The following is a 20,953-nucleotide window of genomic DNA, read 5'->3' as shown; positions in this document are numbered from 1 at the left end:
AGCTGAAGTACAACTTGGTGTAGACTAGAAACTCGGATAAGTTTTACTTCAGATCCTCCCCCTTATAGGAAAGTCTTAGAAAGTAAAAGAATGTTTCTCTTGGGATAAGAATGTCTAATACAGATTAGATATGAACTGGTGAGATCTTCCAGATTCCTCTTCTGGGTGCGTGTACATTCCGTGCTTGGAATGGCATAGGAATTTTATATACATATGCCACCGCTTCCATATGGATAAAGAAAATTGAATTAAGACTCTTATCAAGCTGAAAAAGTCTTAACAACTCTATTAAACTAAGACTATTTCATAACTGGCTCTTATTCTGTGTAGTAGGGTCATGCTTTTCTGCCATTATTAAACTAAGACTATTTCATAACTGGCTCTTATTCTGTGTAGTAGGGTCATGCTTTTCTGCCATTATTAAACTAAGACTATTTCATAACTGGCTCTTATTCTGTGTAGTAGGGTCATGCTTTTCTGCCATGGATGTTGAGTGGCTTGATTTAGTATTAGCAATGGCTCCAAGCTTCCTTGCAGTGCAACCTCTTATTGATATAAACTCTGTTATCTCTGAGCCCAGTGGTGGTTACTTTCATTGAGGCTGAAGGAAACCCATGCTGGCTTTTCTTTTTAGTCCCTTCCTTCTCTCCTTCATCAACTTTTGTGGTAAAGACCTGGGCTCCTGAGTACTCTCTGAGCAATGAGCAGCGACTGGACTTTTGTTTATGTGAAACACCATGACAAGATAAGGTGTCCATAATCATGGTTTTGCCCTGTTTCGTTTCAGGCATTTCTGGATCCAGCTGTGTGACAGCTGCACTAGGAAACACCTGGAGTCACAGTGTGAACACCCGGCTGATTCTCCAGTACCTTGGTTCAGAGAGAAGACAGGTGAGTGCTTTGACAATGTTCTCTGACTGTCAAGGTCAGGGAACAAGATATACCAGCAATCTGAGTGTTCATCTTCTGAAAGCATTGGCCACGCTGTCTGTCCTGGGCCAACACTGTCAGAGGGTGGGTAAGGAAACCAGCCTCCCTGCCTACCTCAATAGCAGTTCTAATAAAGTGGGGAGACAAGTCACCCACAGGGAAAAAAATACAAAAACAGAGAGTTAGCTTGCCCCCGATGTTTGCCAATAGCTTGTAAGTGACCAAGGTCCACACCCCTAGGGATCTCAAACTCTCTACCTCTAAAGGGTGAATGAATGATCATTTCTCTTAGCTGATATTTGTTGAGGGCTAGATAATTTGTGTACAAATTAAATAATAATGCTGCCTTCTCTTGAGGTTAGTATGTTTTGAAATAATTAAGCCACACAGACCCTGCTAAGTGGATAAACTCTTCCCAGATCCTGGGTACTTTTGCATTAACTTATAAACCAGTAGTTTAAAGTACTGAATGATGCCAGAGCTTATCAAAAGGACAATGACTCTCAGAGCTGTCTCTTTATGTTGTCTATCCTAGACTCAAGTGAGAATTCCCCCCTTCCATCTGGAAAGGTTGCGTTCTACATCTTTCTTGATCTCCCCTCCCACTCCAAAGAAAGGAACACCACAGTCTGACCCTTTGGTCAAATGTTTCGTAATTAGGAAGTTTATTTTTCCTGATGCCTAACCTCAACTTTATCCTGCTGTGTGGACCAGGTTCCATCACGACCTCTCCTGCCAGCGGGAGGAAGAAGAAGACAGGGTGATTATTCTGAGTTGTTAGATGGGACAGAATTCAGAAGCCAGACTTGCCCACCTTGCTAAATATTTAACAAATCCAAGTTATTAATTAAAGAGGCATGAACTATCCTGCTGGTGGTCCTTTCTGGGTAAGGTGGTAGGAAGGAAGTTGTTAACATTTACCTGCATTAGGTAAACTGGCTCTTTTTCCAGGAATCAGGAATCATCAAAAACTTTGCTTTTGCAGACATAACTTTCTGCGTGCCCTTGGTTACAGACCAGAGGATTCTTCTTAGTTTGCTTGGGACTGTGTAAATAACATTCCAGCTTGATGATTGAGTCAGCCATGTTCTGAGAAGATAGAGCTGCTTGTTTTCACTTAGGGGAACATTCTTGAGTTTTCAGGCCCTGGCGTGCTCATTACCTCAGTGATACATTTTCCCTGATGATTTAAGTATCCTGGGTTCTAAATCCATCACTTCTCTTTCAGTGGAACACATTCAAAAATGTTCCTGTAAAAAAAAAAAAATTAAAAAAAAATGCTCCTGTAGAACCTAATGACCTTTGGTTTGTACCTTAGGTTATAAATCATGTTAAATAAATACTGTTTGCAGCTATCAGGGGTATCATTCAGGACTGTCAAGCACTACTACCTAAACTCTAATTTGAGGAAGCAAAATTCCTTGTGAATTCATTCATTTTCACGGATCCTTAACCCTACGCCTTGAAAACTTGTAGTTTATCTCTGTTTTTGATTTTAGATGGTACACACTGATTTGATGATTCAGTTTATTATCTATGGTACCATGGATTCCAGGTTCCCAGATCCTAGTTTTACTAATTCTAGTTAGCATTTATTAGTAAATAAAAAGAGCCACATTTTTCTTTTCCTTTTGCTTTAGTAAATTAACCAGTCATTTCCATTTTGTCGGTGTCAACAAGAAGTAGCTGGCAGGACACATGCTATTATTTTGGGTACCTTTGGTGACTGGAGGATTTTGGTGGCTCTTGGTTCTTGGCTCATAAGGTCAAATGCAGACCGCTAGACACAAGAAGAACAGGGAGCAAAGCATGGCTAGATCAGTGACAGTCTATCAACTCATATCCTATTAGATGGGTCAGCAACGTTATCTTAATCTACAAAGGACAACTTGTTACTATCATTACTAATCAATCAAGAGCAGAGTTAAATATCTTTGAATCATGATTTCAACCAATAATTAGAAATTAAAGTAAAATATGGCCAGTGTTAAAATGGCCACCCCAGGCAAAAGAACATACATTGGATTAATGTATAGAAATGTACATGCCTTTCGGGACCAGTTGTTAAATTTGTGGCTCAGCAACTAGGATAAACGTTGATATATAACAGCGGTCCCCAACCTTTTTGGCACCAGGGACCAGTTTCTTGGAACACAATCTTTCCACGGACTGGGGGTGAGGTGGAGGATGCGTCGGGTAGTGATGCGAGCGATAGGGGGCGATGGGGAGCGGCAGGTGAAGCTTTGCTCGCTCGCCCGCCACTCTCCTCCTGCTGTGCGGCCCGGTTCCTAACAGGCTGCGGACGAGTACCAGTCCATGGCCCAGGGGTTTGGGACCCCTGATATAGAAAACACATCCCTATCTGATGACCTTATCTCGACTTAGCAGAGGGTGTACCTAATGATTCAGTGAGCCCTTCCTGTGGTCTTACTTCATGATCAAATAGAGAAGCCATGTGAAGATAAATCTTTTCTGGGATATGTACACAGAACAAGACTTTAAAGCTACCCTTTAAGGTAATTGCACCAAATATTTCCCTTTAACACAATTTAGTAGGAGAGTTTGCCTAGATCATTCTAGGGTAGGCAGACCCGTGGAACACCGGCCACTTGGGGAAGATACCAGGGTAGCTTTTTTTTTTCATGCACAGGCAGAGGCCACTACGCCAAAAGATCAAGGTTATGGAATGAGGATTATGTTTTATCCCCTTTCTATGACACTGAGCTCTACAACAGGGTTTTTGCATGTGAGGCTTAGTCTGAGGCCACAGGGCTGGAAGGGGGTCAGGTCAAGCTGAGCAGATCTTCGAGCCGATTAACCCAAGAGCCGAATTGTATAGTCCAAGGTAAGGAGTCCTCCCTGGGTGATTATTTTCTTTACACCCTGGAAACTTCGTAAAATTATATAACCAAGAAAGAAATCTCCTTATCAGGGCCCTCGCCAAGTTAATTCTCTTGTTTATTCTGCTTCGGGGTTGCAAAAAAACCCTCTTAAGAAGCTGGGAAACATTTTCTTTTGGACTAATTTAGCTTTTTATCCATTTGACTTTTATTTACTCTTTCCCTCCTCTGCTTCAATCCTGCCCCACCCTTTTTGCAGCATTTTTATTCTTACCAAAGACATATCCTTAGAGTAGAATTGAAATGGCCTCTACTAGGGATTCTGGGTTGTTTGGTTTGGTTTTGTTTTCAGTTTTTTGGTTTTGTTCTTGTTTTTAATGATCAAAAGTATGTTTTGGTCCACCACGTGCATGGCGTGGGGATGCAAAGGAGTAGAAGGCACAGTTCCTGCCTTCAAGGTTCTTCTGGTCCGGTACGGGAGATGAACCAAAATGCAGTGTGTGAGTTAAAGAGCAAACTCACACTGAGATACCGTCACAGGCAGTGTTTGATTTGTGATCTAATAAGTGTTTAAAACAGTAACTGCGTTGAAGCCAGAGGAAGGTAAACTCGTCAGAGGCACATTCATCTTTTCAGGAGAAGGTGGGACTTGAGTATCACTTATTTATTGACTTATTTAAAATAAATTTATTTGTGGCTGCGTTGAGTCTTCGTTGCTGTGCACAGGTTTTCTCTAGTTGTGACGAGCAGCGGCTACTCTTTGTTGCACTGTGAGGGCCTCTCATTGCGGTGGCTCCTCTTGTTGCGGAGCACGGGCTCTAGGCGCACGGGCTTCAGTAGTTGTGGCGTGCGGGCTCAGTAGTTGTGGCTCGCGGGCTCTAGAGCACAGGCTCAGTAGTTGTGGCGCACGGGCTTAGCTGCTCTGCGGCATGTGGGATCTTCCTGGACCAGGGCTCGAATCCGTGTCCCCTGCATTGGCAGGCGGGTTCTTAACCACTGAGCCACCAGGGAAGCCCCGAGTATCACTTTAAATCATAGTTTCTCAAGCCTGGCTGCACTTCCCACTCACCACAGGGGCACTTACAAAATACCAACACCAGGGCCGCACCCCAACCAAGTAAATCCAAATCTCTGCTGGTGGGGCCAGGCGTCAGTGTTCATTTTGTTTATAAATCTCCCCCCAGTGATTCTACTGTGCAGCCAAGGTTGAAAACCTCTTGCCTTAAATAGATCAGACTAGGTGAGTGAGAAAGGACAGGGAAGCTGTGGGGGTGAGGATGAACTGCAGAAGAAGAGCAACAGAAGGGCAAGTTGCATGTTCAGAAGACACAGGCTGGGGTTTGCCTCCTAACAAAAGCAGAGGGTTTGTGTATGCATTCATTTGACAAACGTTTATTTAATCAGCTCTTCTCTGCCATTTACTATGTAAGATGCTAGAGATTCAAAGTATAAGTTGATGTCCTGTAGTTGTTCACTGTGTACCTGGGGAAATAGATAAACACGTGAAGAGTACATGCTGTACCAGCGTCAAGCATCCAGTGAGCGTAGAGGAGGGGATGGGTGCTACAGCAAGGGAAGGTTCTGTGGGGATGAATGAGGCAGCAGCACGCAGAGTGGATTGGCTGAGGACTCCCTTGGGCAGCTCTCACAGTAACCAGGTGCCTTGTAACCAGGGACTGGAAAAGTTAGAATGAGGGTGGCTATACTTGAAAGAATGATGAAAAAAACTTGATGAAATATTCATACTATTTCTCATCAGATCCTCATGAAGTCTGTTTGTACAAACCACATATGGGATTATATAAATTTTTAAGTGCCCTGGAAGGAGTAAAGAAGTAAATTAATCCCAACTAAGCTTCACACCCCCTTGATGAAATAAATATTATGACTCTCTTATTTCAACAAATTGGAAAGAGGTGACTTTTTCGTATAGGAGGTTTATTTAAATGGACTTTATAATAATATTTTCATCTTCTACTTAGAAGGTACCCTGAAATTACAGAACACTGGAGGGAAGAGCCTAAAGTACCCAATAAATTGTTGACAAGACCAATGCTGTTACTCAGACTCTTGATTCTTACTTGAATTCTCAGGCTTTTCTCGATGTCCCAGGTTGTTTTTTGTTTTTGTTTTTTTTTTTTTTTTTGCGGCACGCAGGCCTCTCACTGTTGTGGTCTCTCCCGTTGCGGAGCGCAGGCTCAGCGGCCATGGCTCACGGGCCCAGCTGCTCCGTGGCATGTGGGATCTTCCCGGACCGGGGCACGAACCCGCGTCCCCTGCATCGGCAGGCGGACTCTCAACCACTGCGCCACCAGGGAAGCCCCCAGGATGTTTTGCATCTTAGAAGTATATAGTGTTTCCTTTCTGGTGATGTAATTCTTTGCTCAGTGTCTGTTTTGTGTATTAAAAGACTCAAATACCATCACTGTGACTATTGTGATGGTGTTTGAGTCTGTAATACTGCAGCCCTAATCAGCCCCTCTTCCTTCAGTCTTGCCCACGGTTAAATCTAGTACCTGTCTCTAGTCTTGCATTTGTGAAACCTGAATTGTGAGCCCCTTGAAGGCTGTGACTGAATCTTAGCTGTGTACCCTCAGAGGCAAGGCAAATGCTTGACACTTACACATTCAATGCATGTCTTTTGAAAACGAAAAAGAAAGCAGAAGCAAACTCCTTGCATCCATACGTGAACCCAGTCTTACGGCAGAAGGACATACTGCTTACTTAAATCACTCTTCCCCATAGGATTTGAGTTTTGCAGTGTCAGAGTTCCTTTAAAGTATTAGTAATTGTCATTTTAAAACGTTAGCATCAAACCTTGTAATTCAAGCAGATACTTCTATAGAAATACTGTAAGAATATTGAATATAGGAATATCTTTTGGTAGAACCAGCCTGCTGGGAGCTGTGGGAGAGTAGGAGCCAGGCTTCCCTTGAAATCCTAGTTGGAATTCCTTTGTGTAAGCAAGCCAGAGACCTAAACACAGACCAAGGCAGAGCGAGGGAGGGGTTCTGCCGCTGCTTTCGGAACACAGCCTGGGGACTTTGGCCAAAGGGAAGGATAAGAAATCTTTGCTGCTATCTTCCACAGGTCTTAAGTTCTCCTCTCTCTGGTTGGAAAGGCTTAATGAAGGACTGAATAACTAAAGAAAAGATGATAAATCTTTTCTCCCAGATAAGCTGAAGGGCAGCTCTGGGACAGGAATGTCAAACATATATCCACGTTCACCGAAACAAAGACAGACCTTGGAGATGATGTTTTTACCTGATATAAGTCATAGTTTTATGTACCCCTCTACCTTTGTAAAGTGGTTCCAGGGCATTCATCATGTTTGTTCCCTTGTTTTCTGCCCCAGCTCATCTGCTTGTCTTAGGCAAAGAGACATTTTTTTCATGGTGACTTGATCCAACCAGAGGAGAAGTTTGGCTGTGCTGCCAGGGTGGGAGAAATTTCTTTTTAAGCATAAATGTCTGCAGAAATAGCAAAGGGAACAGAGAATCCCAGCCAAGTACATTGCCTTGGGTATAAATGTTCCCTCCCTTTTCGGAGCTGCTCAAGTGAGAAATCTAACCTGCTGCCTACACTCTTCTATCAGAAGTGCTCTAACAGGTATTGAGAGACGGGAAGAATGTATAAAAGGGGAACCCAAAAGGGGGGCTTCTAAAGGGATTCTTTTTTCAGGTCACCAGGTAAGTGTATTAAAATGTAAGGAAATTCCACCTGAAAGTATGTAGTAACAGCAAATGAATACAGTGAACTAAGACTCACAGAGCAGAAAGACAGGCTCTGACGGAGAAAGGGTAACTCACGTACCTAAGCGCACACTTCCTGTTTCTATCTCCACGTTCGAAATAAAAATATCAATATCTTTCCCACCACTTACAAAAACAAAAAACAAAAGACCCAAACTCCATGGGGCTCCCTTTGAAAAAAGTCAGTGTGCTCCAAAAATCACTACTTCTAAATGGGGTCAAGTAGAGAAAACTGACCCTTGAAGAGGTTCCATTGGAAATTGACAGTTAAAAATGCAGGGGTACAACTGCCCCCATGCTTCTGATGGGGGTGCCCCTTTCAGATGTTTTGGCTGTGATAGACCATGTACCTCTACTGAGAGAGAGAGCCCATGTTCCTAGGAGATTTTGAGCCACGTGAGGTCAATAAAAAATAAAAATCAAACCAAAGCAAGGGTTGGGGAACCACCATAGAGTTTTAAATGTCTTTTATTTTTTAATCAATTAGAGTTGCAAAATTAATTGTTACCACCATTTCAAAAAGGAAAAGGTAATTTAACACCAAAAAGTAGAAAGGATGTGTCTGTGAATAAAGAATACTGCTGTAACTTGAATACATTTGTTTTTATGGAAGACTTAGTGCATGTCCTCATTTCCCTCTTTGAGGATCACAGCCTCTGACTGCCAGGGGCTGGATGGGGGTCCAGTCGCTGGATGTTCAGGTGGCTTCCCCTGCGATGAGCCACTCATTTCACAGGTATTTTGTCATCTCCGTCATTCTCCTCCAGCTCTGACTAGTTTTATTTTTACACACCGTCTGGTACCAAATCTCCTTATTCAGTGACCCTCTCAGTTCTAACCTGCTAAGTAAACCAGGGCAAATAGATGAACGAGAGATTTCTAGGGAAATCTCAGCCGTTGTAGTAAGTAGAAGAGACGCAGGGCTTTGGAGCCAAACTGAAGACCTCATTGTCAGGCTAGGGACAAAGGAAACATAGGAACAACATAGGAAACAGCTACAAGATCTCTTGGACAAGGCAGTGACCTGGAAATCAAGGATGCTGACATTTATTTGGCTCATTTGAAAATGAAGTTTGGACAGGATGTTGTATTTTAGCCTTGGTTGGTTAGCTGTGAGTGAGAAGGAAACGAGGCAACATCTTTGTCTAGGAAAAGCAAAGGCGAGAGAAAGATTCAATATCTACATAAACTACAAACTGATTTACAAATGAAACAGCACTTTCACTAGAACGAAAGCATTTAGAATATGACAGTGTCCCATGTGAGATGCCCTCTAGGGATCATCTTAGCCAGTGATTGTCAACTACAGTGAATTTAAGAATCCCAGGTGTTTGTTAACAATGAAGATTCCCAGGCCCCACCCCCAGTGACCACTCAGGGAGGGTAAGCACTTCCAGTGGTTCTCACACGGGTGGTCCTCAGACCCACATTCTTTTCTAGTCCCTTCACAGGGGGGTGAGCAATTAGGGGTGACTTATTCAGGGTCACACAACTGCTATGCAGTAGAAATGGAACTGGAATTAAATTCTCCCAACTTCTAATCTGTTGCTATTTTCACTTTGCTGACTTTTAGTAGGAAAACTCTGGGCAAAAAAGTCCTCAACCCAGTCAAATTACTAGGTTTGCAGGCAATGTGATATTTATATTTCCTCTGACTTTCAGTGGTTCATGAAAAGGTCCTATAGAACTCTGCAGACAAATATTTTTGAAAGGCACCATCCCACCCCACATTGCAATGAATTACCAGATAAAAGTCAGCATTTTAAATTCTTGGGCCCAGACATGTGAATGAGTGACTTTTTCCAAGTTGAACTTCACCGTGAGCATGGACTTCCCAGTGGAATGACTTACAGACAATCCTGCAAACAAGTCTGGCTTCTCTCATTGCCCCTCTCCTGCAACTGTCATTTGTGCTCAGGGAGGGTCACCCTTAAAATCTTGAGCTTCCTGTTGCCTATCTTTGTAGGCTAAAGGTGTGCAATGGTTTGAGAGAACTGGAGTTCTCTGGTCTTTCGTGTGTCTGGTCTTCTTAGCATGGGAGAATCTTTGTAGTTATATTTTTTAGTCTTTGCATCTTCAGTTTGAAAAGTCAAGAGTGGGACAGAGAGAGGAAAGGAGGCAGGAGGTAGGCCCTGGGGGGACCCATTTTCTACCATCTTGGAGTCCCACTGTTTGGTATTGAAGAACATCCTTTCTCCGTTCTGGTGCTCCAGGCAACACTAATTTAAAGCCTCTTTAATCTTCAGGAACAGAAGGGGGTTATTAGCCTTTACTGAGTACCTACCTTTGTGGGTGTCATATTTGATAACTCCATGTACATTTTTCCATGAGCCCCCGCGACAGCCCTTTAGCATAGATCTCATCATCTACCTTTTTATCAACAGAAAAACCGAGCTAAGAGGATAAATGATGTGTATCCGGTAGTAGTATTGAGATTTGAAACCAAGTTTGTGTAACTCCGGAGCTTAAGTGTTTTTGTTTTTGTTTTTGGCCATGCCATGTTCTCTGAGATGCAGGGATTTATTTTTAATTTAGGAATAAAGTGAGATGCTAGAAAACGAAGCCTCAACTTAGTGATGATTCTTTTGGCTTACAACGGATAGTCCTTATTATTTTTCTCTCTGACTTTTCCGTCAGGATGACTGGATCGCGAATGTCATTTAGCTTACCTCCAAAGCTTACTGAATTACATATTAGAGCAGCACTTCTCACTCTGGGGCAGGGACACTAGGAAGGAGAGGATGGGCTGCTTCTTGCTGTTTATTTGGCTTGTGACTCCTGGCATGTGACTGAATGCTGCCTGCCCTGTCTGTGTATATGATTTGAAAAGCACAGCTTGTCACATGTGTGGCCTAAGCAAGGTCCACCTTGGAGAACTTGTTGTCTGGTTGCTATGGATGGGGGAGTATGCCTGCCTGCGGTGGTGCACAGCCTGGGCCTGTGACCTCTGCTTCTCTCCCAGGGGTCAGCTGTGGCTGTGAGGGTCGCAGCGTGGGACAGTACTGGTTTGCATTTCAGCCTAATTGGAACAGTGCACGGGGTGGGGTTCAGGCCCTTGCAAAATCTTAATGGCTTATGAAATTAGGTGTAGGGGCATGGAAAGCAAAGGATTTACATGATGGAGGTGTGAGGGAAAATGAATCAGATATGTCTGTAGCATTTGGTTTGAATGTATGTGAGTCCAGTTGTGTTACCATAACATTCTATGATATGCTAAACGTTATCTGATGCATGATTGGTTGTCAGCTGCAATATAACTCATTGAACTTTCCTGATGTCTGCTGATCTAGGTAATCTGGGATTTTCAGTTACCGTACAGTTGACCTGCTGATTCCTTCCTTCCCTCAACCTTCCTCTTAGCCTGCTGCTCCTCTCTCCACACCCACCCTCCAGTCACCTTCCCTGGATTTTTAAGTCGGTCAGTGGCTCCTGGCAACTGCCTTAGAGTTCAAACGCCTGAAGCAGAGATTTTTCCACAGAGGGTCTCTTTCTGAAAATTTCACTTCTTGGCTTGGCAGTGCTTAAGAGTTCTGGCATCTAGGACAAAGAACATGTGTGCTTGAGTCTTGGACCCTTGTTTTATTGTTACCAAAGGGACTGTGATTTTGAGAACACCTTTGCAGGGCCAAGCTACAGTGACCCTGCCCACTGCCTACTTGCTGAATCCTCCACTCAGACTTGGCAGTGAGAGGCTGAGCAGGGATTATGATCCATGACTCGAAGTAACAAAATTCTCTGAGTGTCAGGCTTCCAGACAGAGGCACATCAATAAAAACCTCTAAAAGTTAGAATTGAGGCATCTGGTGGATCTGGAAGGGATTGAGCACAGATCACCCGAAGTCTCCACAGCCCTGGCTTCCTGGTTGCTTTGCTCGGTCTACCCGACCATTTATTGAGAGTTTCCTTTGTGCCAGTTGCTGTGCTAAATGCTTGGTGGGCATTTTCTTGTTCAAGCCTCACAACTACCCTGTGAGAGATGTGTTACTAGGTACACTTTAAAGATGAGCATCTTGAGGTTTACAGAGCTTTTAAAAACTGCTCTGAATCACATAGCTTCTAAGGGGGTCCCCCCATACATATACACTCTTTTCCCTACATGCTTCTGTTCTTAACCATTATCCTGTCCTGAGCCCCATGTTAATGTAAGATTATTCACACACACTGCTTGGAATTAATTGCTGAACATTTCTCCATTCAGCCACTGGGGTGTGGCCACCTTCAATGGTTGTATCAGGTAGAATGCTCCCTTCAAAGAGTGAAATGAGTCATTGTCTTAAGAGAGCTTTGTCTATCTCTGTTAAATAATCGTTAGTTATGTCCTATGACAATGTGGCTCTGGGTGGCAACGGAACACCCTTGAGGAAGAATGAGCTCCATGGGACATGGTCCTCTGGATCTCGCCATCCATTCAGGGGGCATCCTGGCCCTTGCTCTCTCAACTTCCGAGTTCCGGCCGTTCCAGCCAGAGTCTTCTCCACGTTCCGATTTGGCTTCAGTGTTCTGCCGTGTATCGTCAAAGCAGAAAGAGATAGTCTCTGTGGATTCTTGCCCACAGTGGGGACAGATCTGTGCCTAGCTGTTCATGGTCTCCTCCAGTGAGAACCTGCAGGCTAGGAGGTACGGTGGTGGGGAGACATCCCTTCCCTCACGGACGATGCAGAATGACATATAAGCCATACCTGCCTCTTTACGCTTTCCTTGCAGTCACTTTCCCCACAGAGTAGTCAGTGCCATGGTTTACCTTTTAAATCCTTCCTGAGTTGTCAGTTCTTCTATGGAAGTTTTATCCCAGGACCCTGAGGAAGATTCAGTCACTGTCTAGTGAAATGGGAAGGCTTGGCCGTTCTGTGTTCTCTTACAGGTGCCTCCTTAAAATACAAGTTCAATAGATCCAATGTGGCCTCACCCCTTTGACAGCTGTGCTCATACCACGCTGTTCTCTCTTGTTTGTAGCTATTTAGACAGTATTCTCTGCAGACATAGAGTCCTGTACTGGTCATGCATTGGAATGTTAGGCTCTTCTTTTTTTTTTTTTTTTTAACGTCTGTATTGGAGTATAATTACCCCACAATGCTGTGCCAGTCTCCGCTGCACAACAAAGTGAATCAGCCACAGGTACACATATATCCCCATATCCCCTCCCTCTTGCATCTCCCTCCTACCCTCCCTATCCCACCCCTCTAGGTGGTCACAAATCACCAAGCTGATCTCCCTGTGCTATGCAGCTGCTTCCCACTAGCTATCTGTTTTACATTCGGTAGTGTATATATGTCAATGCTACTCTCTCACTTTGTCCCAGCTTACGCTTCCCCCTCCCCGTGTCCTCAAGTCCATTCTCTATGTCTGCATCTTTATTCTTGTCCTGCCCCTAGGTTCATCAGAACCTTTTTTTTTTTTTTTAAATGGAATGTTAGGCTCTTCTTAGTGACTGACCTCCATTTTCTACTTGGGGCTCCATTCTGGAACTAACCTTACCTTTTTATACCCCTCTTTCCCCCTTTTCCCATTAGACCTTGCTCGGAGATCCCTGTGACTGCCTCTGCTGAAAGCGTGTCAGCATTTGATCCCATTGCCTGCAAAAGGCTAGTCCTGCCCAAGAGCCAGCCTCTAACCTATTAAACAGCAGACATCTCTACCAAAGGCTTCATTTGTCTCTAGGACCCCTGTGCATAGGGGGTCTCATTACATGTTGTGGTTGTCCAAAGGCCAGGTATTTTCAAAGAAAACCCACTGAGACAAGTTGGCTGAGCGCCGGCCATAGCATCTGTGAAGTCTTGGTCACTTTTTTCTCTCCTAAAAATCTAATATTTTTCCTCAGTTAAGAAATGGTATACATTACAGCTTACAATCTTTAGCAATAAATCTTCTAGAGCCTGTAATTGTAATAAGAGTCCTTTGTGTGTGCTCTAACCATAGACGTGGATCCTCTTATAACTCTTCTATTTTTATCTAGACTAGACTAGTTAGTATTTGACACTCCCTTTTCCTTCCATCCTTCTCTCCCTCCTCCTTCCTTTACTACCTTCAGATCTTTCCTGGGTAGATATATGTGCCAAATGCTGGGAATATGAAGTCAAATAAAGCCCGATTTCCTGCCCTGAAGAACCATGCAGCAGAGGGAAAACACCTAGTAGAGGGCGACAGTCATAAATACATACAAGAAGGAGCTGAGGGAACTTCAACAGAAGAGAGTGTGGGCATCAGTATTGGGATGGTCAGAATCCTCATCAGGGAAGGTGTAGTCAGAGAAGGATTCAGAGGAAGGTGTAATGTTTAAGATATCATAAGACTTGAAAGGCGTATCAGTACTTGCCAGGTGGATGGGGAAGGAGGCTGAGGAAGCTGTATGAACAAAGGCCCCGAGGTGAGAACTGCAAATGGTCCTTCTTTATTGCTACTGGGGAGGGTAGGTGGGTGTCTCTGCGACGGGTGGGGTGGGGTGGGGAAATGGGGCCTGTGTACAAAGACAAAGCAAGGAAAGGTAGGGCAAATCAGACTTGATCCCAAAGGCTCTCAGAAGCCCCACTGAGAGACTTCTAGCAGGGCCATGACATCGGATTTGTACTCTACAGGGCCCTCTTGGGCAGGGGTTTGCCATACAGGTTTGGAGGGACTTGAAATAAGATGCAAAGAAATGAGGGCCTGAATGGAAACAGTGGCCATTGAGATGGAGAAGAAGGAAAAGAGACGAGATGGTAAGGAGGCAGAATCAAGAGCATTTAAGCACAGAGATTGGATCTGGAAGGAGGGGTTGTTTCTGATGTAAGTAAGTGAGTAGATGAGGTTATCGCTCATTGACTGGGCTAGTCCAGGAGGATGAGCAGGCCTGGGGGCGGGGAGACAAGAGCTGGCCTTGCTCGGCACACACACCATTCCCTGCTTATGTGACAGTGTGGCAACTTCCACTCTTCCACCAGACCTCAATGGCTGCCATCAGGAATTAGCTTGGAGATCAGAAGGGACTTCTTGTGCAGAATCTTGAGTCCAAAGGTTCTCTCCCCCGCACTGACCCCCCGCCATTGCTTCCAGCCCACCATTCCCTTCTTCCCCACCCTCAAGCGCTGCTTCCTTCTTTTAGAACCCTGGCTTCTGTAAAGAGATGGTGGCCCTCAGAATGTATGGGAAATGAAGTTTGGAAACATGTGCTGGGGAATGTGAGGGGAAACGACTTGCAGTCAAGCCCCTGAGCTCAGGGAGGAGAGGGCCTGTGGATGGCTGTAGCTCCCCCTCCAGGGAATTCTGGCAAACTTCAAGTCCAGGGGTGTGGAATCAGTAACGAATTTGGAGATTTACCAGTTTAGGCTTCAAGGTGTTGTGTTTTAAAGATTCCCATCTGCAAATTGGGAATCAGGAATCCCTGCCTTAGTGGGTCATGCCAGTCAGTTGCTTCTTTGCTCTCGGTCCACTCCCTGCCTTTCCCCTGCTCTACTTGGTACCACAGGGAACTGACAGTGTGATCTGCCTTCCCCAGGTTCCCTTTCCATTGATTCTGCTTAGTCTGGGGCCCTGGAGGGAGGTTGTAGGGCAGAGGTATGGGAGAAGCCATGTCTTTCTGCCTCCCTCTCTTTGCTTCCAGTGCTATCTCAGGCAATGACACCAATTCCTTCTCCGTGGTCCCTTTGTGGACCCAGCTCCACAAAGAGCTGGAGTTGGGCAGCTCCATCCTCTGGGCCCTAGTAACAGCACCGCTTCCTTGTTCCTCCAACCCTGGGGATGGTGGTGGCTTCTTACTGTTGCTAGTCTCTAGGTTGCCTCACTGTCCCCTATTTTCTTTTCAGCTCTTCCAACACATTTGTAACTAGTTCCCAACATTAACTTCTCTCTCTTAAACCACCTGGGGTGAGTCCCATTTTTCTGAGGGACCTTGATTGACATGGTCTGCATGAGCTCTCTGGTTGGCACATGGTTAGTAAAAGACCCCAAACATTCTCCATTGGTTCTGTTCCCCAAAGGACTCCTTTGTCTACCATGACTCTCCAGTCCTGAGAGTTGGGTTCCTGGACTGGGTTGTCTTGGAGGGCAAACATTTTGTGCAGTGATTCCTGAATGGCAAGAGAAAAGGAGCTCTCTTGGCCCAGTCTCCTTCCTGTGGGATTTTCCAAAACTTTCCAGATGTGTCTAAGCTCAGGAAGCATTTTAGTGGCTGGAAATAATGCCTCGTGGGGGTTGGTGGTTTGAACCAACAGAAGCTCCTCTAAAAGAGGTGTGTTGAAATGTTTCAGGGCCTGTATACATGTATCCAGACCCTGCCCCTCCCTTGTGGAAAGCATGGCAGGCTCCTTCCTTTAATGGGTTCACGTCGTGGAAGAGGAGTTGGCATTCTCTGAATGCACTGATGTCGCAGAGCAGAGGAGTAGCTCTGAAGGTCGGAATTCTCTCCAGGAGGGACGGGATGGTTAAGTGGTTAGCTACGTATTTGGATTCTAATTCAGATTCCACCTCTGATTCTATAAGGAGAATTCTATAATCCCCTTCTAAGGCCAACAATAATGGCTATGAGATTGATCTAAATCATAATAAATCTCTTCTAAGGCCACTGTTACCAACGTAATGAATTGGAGCACTCTGGGATTCTCATGAGGATGGGCGTCATCCATCTGCAGGATATATTACTGATTTTCTGCGAACAGGCCATGGCTTTCACTGTGCTGTGTCGTGCCCAGTTTCTTAGCAACTTTCAGAAGGGGCTCTGTTGGGGGATTATTGTTGTCTTAAAGCATTCATCAAAGAGAAGTAGAAGTGGAAGATCTATACCTGTGTACCTTCTCAGATCCTTCAATACTGGACCAAGAAGTAGAGAGTAATCTTTTCTAGTCTGTGGCGGCGAGCCCCCAGAAATAGCTAAGAGGCTCTTATGTGCTCTGTCGCTACAGGGAATAGCTGAAACACCATCCTTTCGAATGACTCTGAATCCAACCCCATATTGATTCATCTGAGCTGTGTCCAGGAAGTCCCCAAATTCTTTAACACAGTAACCAATAACTAGGATACTTGTGTGGTTAATTTGATGATGCACAGAACTTTATAGACCTTGGGGTCAGGTATATGTTTTCTATTAGAAGAGCAGGATTTTAATGAAGAGGAAGCAGGTGGTGTGCACTAATATGAATAGAGCTTCTGGTGTCTCTGAAATGTCCAGCATTGTATGGTATTGCTACTTCTTCCTTCTAACCAAGTTTCTTCTTTTAGCCTACAAGGGAGCTGATGGAACAAATAATAGCCCCAGAAATAATATGGGAGAACTTTTCCATTTGAACGCATCAAAAAACTAGGATGATTTTTTTGTTCTCTCGGTGATTAAAATTAATTCATGGATCCTAGCCTATAACACACATACATAAGCCCACTGTCTTCACCTCTAGGTACCTAGAAAAAAGACTCTCCATTGTGTAAAAAGATACTGGTATTTTAGAATGAAGTTCTCTCTTTGTCTCTAATTAGATATGTGATCTTGGGCAAATGACTCTGAGTCATAGGTTCCTCTTCTGTAAAATAGATCTAGAAGATGAAGCAATGCCGTGCTGTACCTCGTTTACTATTTTGTACAATGAGAGTATTCTTCATTATTTATGGTAGGGCTTGCCACATTGTTTGTTTGTGCTAAACCATGGGATACAACCCTAGCACTCTGCTCAGTTATTTACTTGGCTGATGACTTCCTCTTGTAATGTTTCTTGACCAGTGGTCAGAGGAATACCTCTTGGAATCCACCAGCAGAGCTTGTTAAAAGTCAGATTCCTGGGGCCTCCCAGACTAAATCAGCAGCACTGGGGGGGCGGCCTAGATATCTGCATTTTTATACATTGCTCAGGTGATTCTTAGGGACACTAGGATCTAAGATCCACTGCCAACTGACAGCACATGGTGTCCATATGACTGACTTTAACTCTCTTTATCCTTTGCATCCAGTCTGCAGGGTCTTAGCTTGGGGCTTACCCCTGACTGGATGATTTGGTCACACCTTTTCATCTCTCTAGGACCGTTTTCTTATTTATAAAATGTCGGGGCTGGAGTATTAATCTCTAAGGAATCCTTGGGTTCTAACAGTCCATGGCAGTAGTTCTTTTTTTTTTTTTTTAAATTAATTTATATTTGGCTGTGTTGGGTCTTCGTTGCTGTGTGCGGGCTTTCTCTGGTTACAGCGAGCGGGGGCTACTCTTCGTTGCGTTGCGCAGGCTTCTCATTGCGGTGGCTTCTCTTGTTGCGGAGCACGGGCTCTAGGTGTGTGGGCTTCAGTAGTTGTGGCTCGCCAGCTCTAGAGCACAGGCTGAGTAGCTGTAGCGTGCACAGGCTTAGTTGCTCTGCGGCATGCGGGATCTTCCCCACCCAGGGCTAGAACCCGTGTCCCCTGCATTGGCAGGCAGATTCCCAACCACTGCACCACCAGGGAAGCCCCGTGGCAGTAGTTCTTTAGTGACTTGTGAGAGTTCCTGAACCAATCTTAACAAATCCTATTTCTTGAGTCCCTACTATGTGCTGGGCATTGTGCAACTTTTGCATATGCTTCATTTTTTTTTTCTTTACAGTAACCTATGATATTGGCACTATCAATATTCACACTTGACACTTAAGGAACAGAGGCTTGGAAAAGTGAAGTAGCTTGTCCAAGTCTACTTAGCTAAGAAGTGGAGCCACAGTGGAGTGGGATTAAACCGGAGTCATAAACACGTGAATAATTGCCGGGGTTGCTGTGCCCCCATGGCTTCAAAAGGCCTTGTCCAGTGTGCTGCTCATTCACCCTGTGTTCCACTCTCCCAGCAAAGGAGCCTGGTTTTGGTTTCCTTAGATGTTTACTTGGCCTCTTGCTTAAGCATTCGCCTCTCCTACTCAGTAACAGTGAAAGGACCTAAAAAAAAAAAAAAACCCCAGGGCTGGAAACATTTTGTTTCCTACAAAAAGAATATTTTGCAGCCAGCTCTGTGGTCGAAAGTATTTTTCCTGTGGTCTAGGGATGGGTTGGATCCCATCTCTTTTTGGCCAGTGTCTGAGAACTTAGCCTGTGGCTTCCCATCAAGTCAGCACACAGTACACTGTGTTATTTAAATGAGTGTCTAGTGATGTTGAGTGTGTGCACAAGTGGATGGATTGGTCTGTCTGGGTGTATAAGAATGTGTCCATGTACCTCTGGCCTTTCCAGTGCAGAGAGAACCTAGGAGTGGTTTTCCACATGCTGCACACATCAACATAGCTTTTAAGGTTTCATCACTCACACGACAACCAAACAAATTCAGATGCTGACAAGATGAGAAGAGAGTGATATGTGAGCCTTATGTGGATTTGCAAGTGATCAGAAAGCCAAGGGAATCTGAGATTTTGACCTGTCACATTTCTTTCCATTTTCAAATGTTCAAAACCAAGACATGGGGTTGGTTTTATTAGGTGGCAGTGTGGTCTGATGGTGATGGCAGAAAATGGGAATTCTGAGATCCGCCTGCAGCCTGGCCACTTGCAGAGTTCAAGACACTGACCTTTGCCCAGCCTTGCGTAAGTCACTTCTTCTCAAGGACTGCATTCTTCTGTCTGAAAACATAAATTAAAAAAACACACAATAAACCAGCTGCATGCTTCAAATAATCAAAGCTCTTCTATGGGAGATGAATTTTGAGCATTCCAACAGAGTTTGAAGATAAGAAGTATTACTAGTGCCAGGTACATTTTCTTTACTCATAATTTAGATGCTTTCAGTGAGGCTTTGCAGTGTGTGGTAGTGCCTAGAACTTTCTAGCCTTACTTCCTTTGTTCATGCTGGAAAGCCCTTCACGTGAAGAAATCCTACTTGTCCTTTATGGCGTGGCCTGGATGATGCCATTTCTTTACATTCTTCTCACCCACCATGAAAAAGTGGCTCTTTGGGTTCCCACTGCACGTGGGTTTTAGGTGGCACTTCCCTGCCACATTAGGTGTTCAGCTAAATTAGAAGGCAGGGCTGGCTCACTCCTAAAGGTCCCAGCACAGTGCAGAGAAGATGCCCAACGTGTGTTTGTTGACTTAAATGAAATAGGCTTCTCCAAGGATGACAAGCTACTATTCATAACTTCAGCATTCTCTTGTGTAGCTTTCCACTTGGGGACTTTTTAAATTTAATTTTCTTGGCCGTGCCACGCAGCATGTGGGATCCTAGTTCCCCGATCAGGGATTGAACCCGCGCCCCTTGCATTGGAAGCGTGGAGTCTTAACCACTGGACCGCCAGGGAAGTCCCTGGGGACGTTTCTAGAACTCACCACATCATGGCATCCAGGGAGAAAAGTCGTAGCCACTGGATATGGGGGCATCACTCGAGGAAATGAGCAAATCCCAGTGATGGAGGGAGTTGTGAATCCTTTTGTTTTTACATTTTAGGGGGGAAAGATGTTAGGGAAGATTTGAAGGGCTATTGGAATAGAAACTAAGCCATCATGAGTGCTTCATTTTAGAGGGGCAGGGATTGAGACAGAAGTAGACCCCATGCCAAGATTCAAAATTGGTGGCATTGGCTTCAGGGCTGCCCCTACCCTGGGATGCAGAAACTGGCCCATCCAAGTCAGCCCGTGGGAAAGGATGGCCACAAAGAGATCAGGGTTCACCCGTGGGGAAAAGCTGGCGTTTGCTCCATTTCCTCATACAGGGCAGTGGAGCTATTCTCACGGTAGGGTTTGGGGTGGGGTTGGGGTATTGGTAGTGATTTTAGTAAACCAGTTTTCCGATGACAAGGATGTTTCTGTTTTTACCCCTTAACAATGAGACAACAACCCAAATAACAGATCCCTCAGCATGTTGAAATGCCAAGGCTAAATGAACTGGTGGAACTTTGTGGCTTTGGCTGTTGGCTTACAGGCGTATCCGTGCATTAGGGCCATGGCTTGGCAGTAGACAAAGCGGCTGTGTGGGTCCGTAGCAAGCTCTCCGGCTCTGTGGCTTTCTTTGATATGCAACTGAACTTTGGCAAATTTTTCCTCTCAAGTCTCTGTTTATGAAGTTCGGGGGTAGACAGATACCCTCATTACGGAGCCCAAAGCCAACAGCAAACTAGAACTACAGGATGTCTTCCCACATTCACACTCTGCTTTCAAGGCTAAAGAGCTGGCCCACAAGGCTTACAACCAAGGGACGAATTAGGGGAAGAGACCACTGAATTCTCTTCCCAGCTTCACACAGCTCTAAACCTGTAAGCTTGGCCACATCTCTTAAACGTTCTTTCTTCCAAAATGAGATCTCTTAGTTGTCAAAGGACCAGTAAGATCACCAGTTTATTGGTTTCCAGTGTAGTTGTGCTTAACAACAACAGCTAACATTTATTAAGTGCTTAACCGCTTACCATGGTACATGTAATTATCCATTCAGTCATCACAACTTTGTAAGGTATGTGCTATTATCCCCATCCTACAGATGAAGGAATTAAGGCACAAAGAGGTTAAGTCATTGCTGATTGTTGCTGTTCTTAATCATTATTC

At 44.6% G+C, this 20,953-nt stretch overlaps 1 protein-coding gene across 1 annotated transcript in view; it reads left to right on the top strand.

Moving 5' to 3' along the window:
• The window catches only part of LOC309961448 (DNA repair protein RAD51 homolog 2-like), a 209,112-nt gene that overhangs the window by 155,769 nt on the left and 32,390 nt on the right, over nucleotides 1-20,953 (top strand). Inside the window, exon 3 of the mRNA XM_082838722.1 lies at nucleotides 788-891. Within this exon, the coding sequence (XP_082694848.1) occupies nucleotides 788-891 (104 nt within the window). The remainder of the gene's footprint in view (nucleotides 1-787; nucleotides 892-20,953) is intronic.

The sequence above is a fragment of the Leucopleurus acutus genome (assembly GCF_964270905.1).
Source record: "Leucopleurus acutus genome assembly, chromosome: 1".
In the NCBI taxonomy this organism is placed as follows: domain Eukaryota; kingdom Metazoa; phylum Chordata; class Mammalia; order Artiodactyla; family Delphinidae; genus Leucopleurus; species Leucopleurus acutus.
This window is presented reverse-complemented; position numbering and strand designations above follow the sequence as displayed.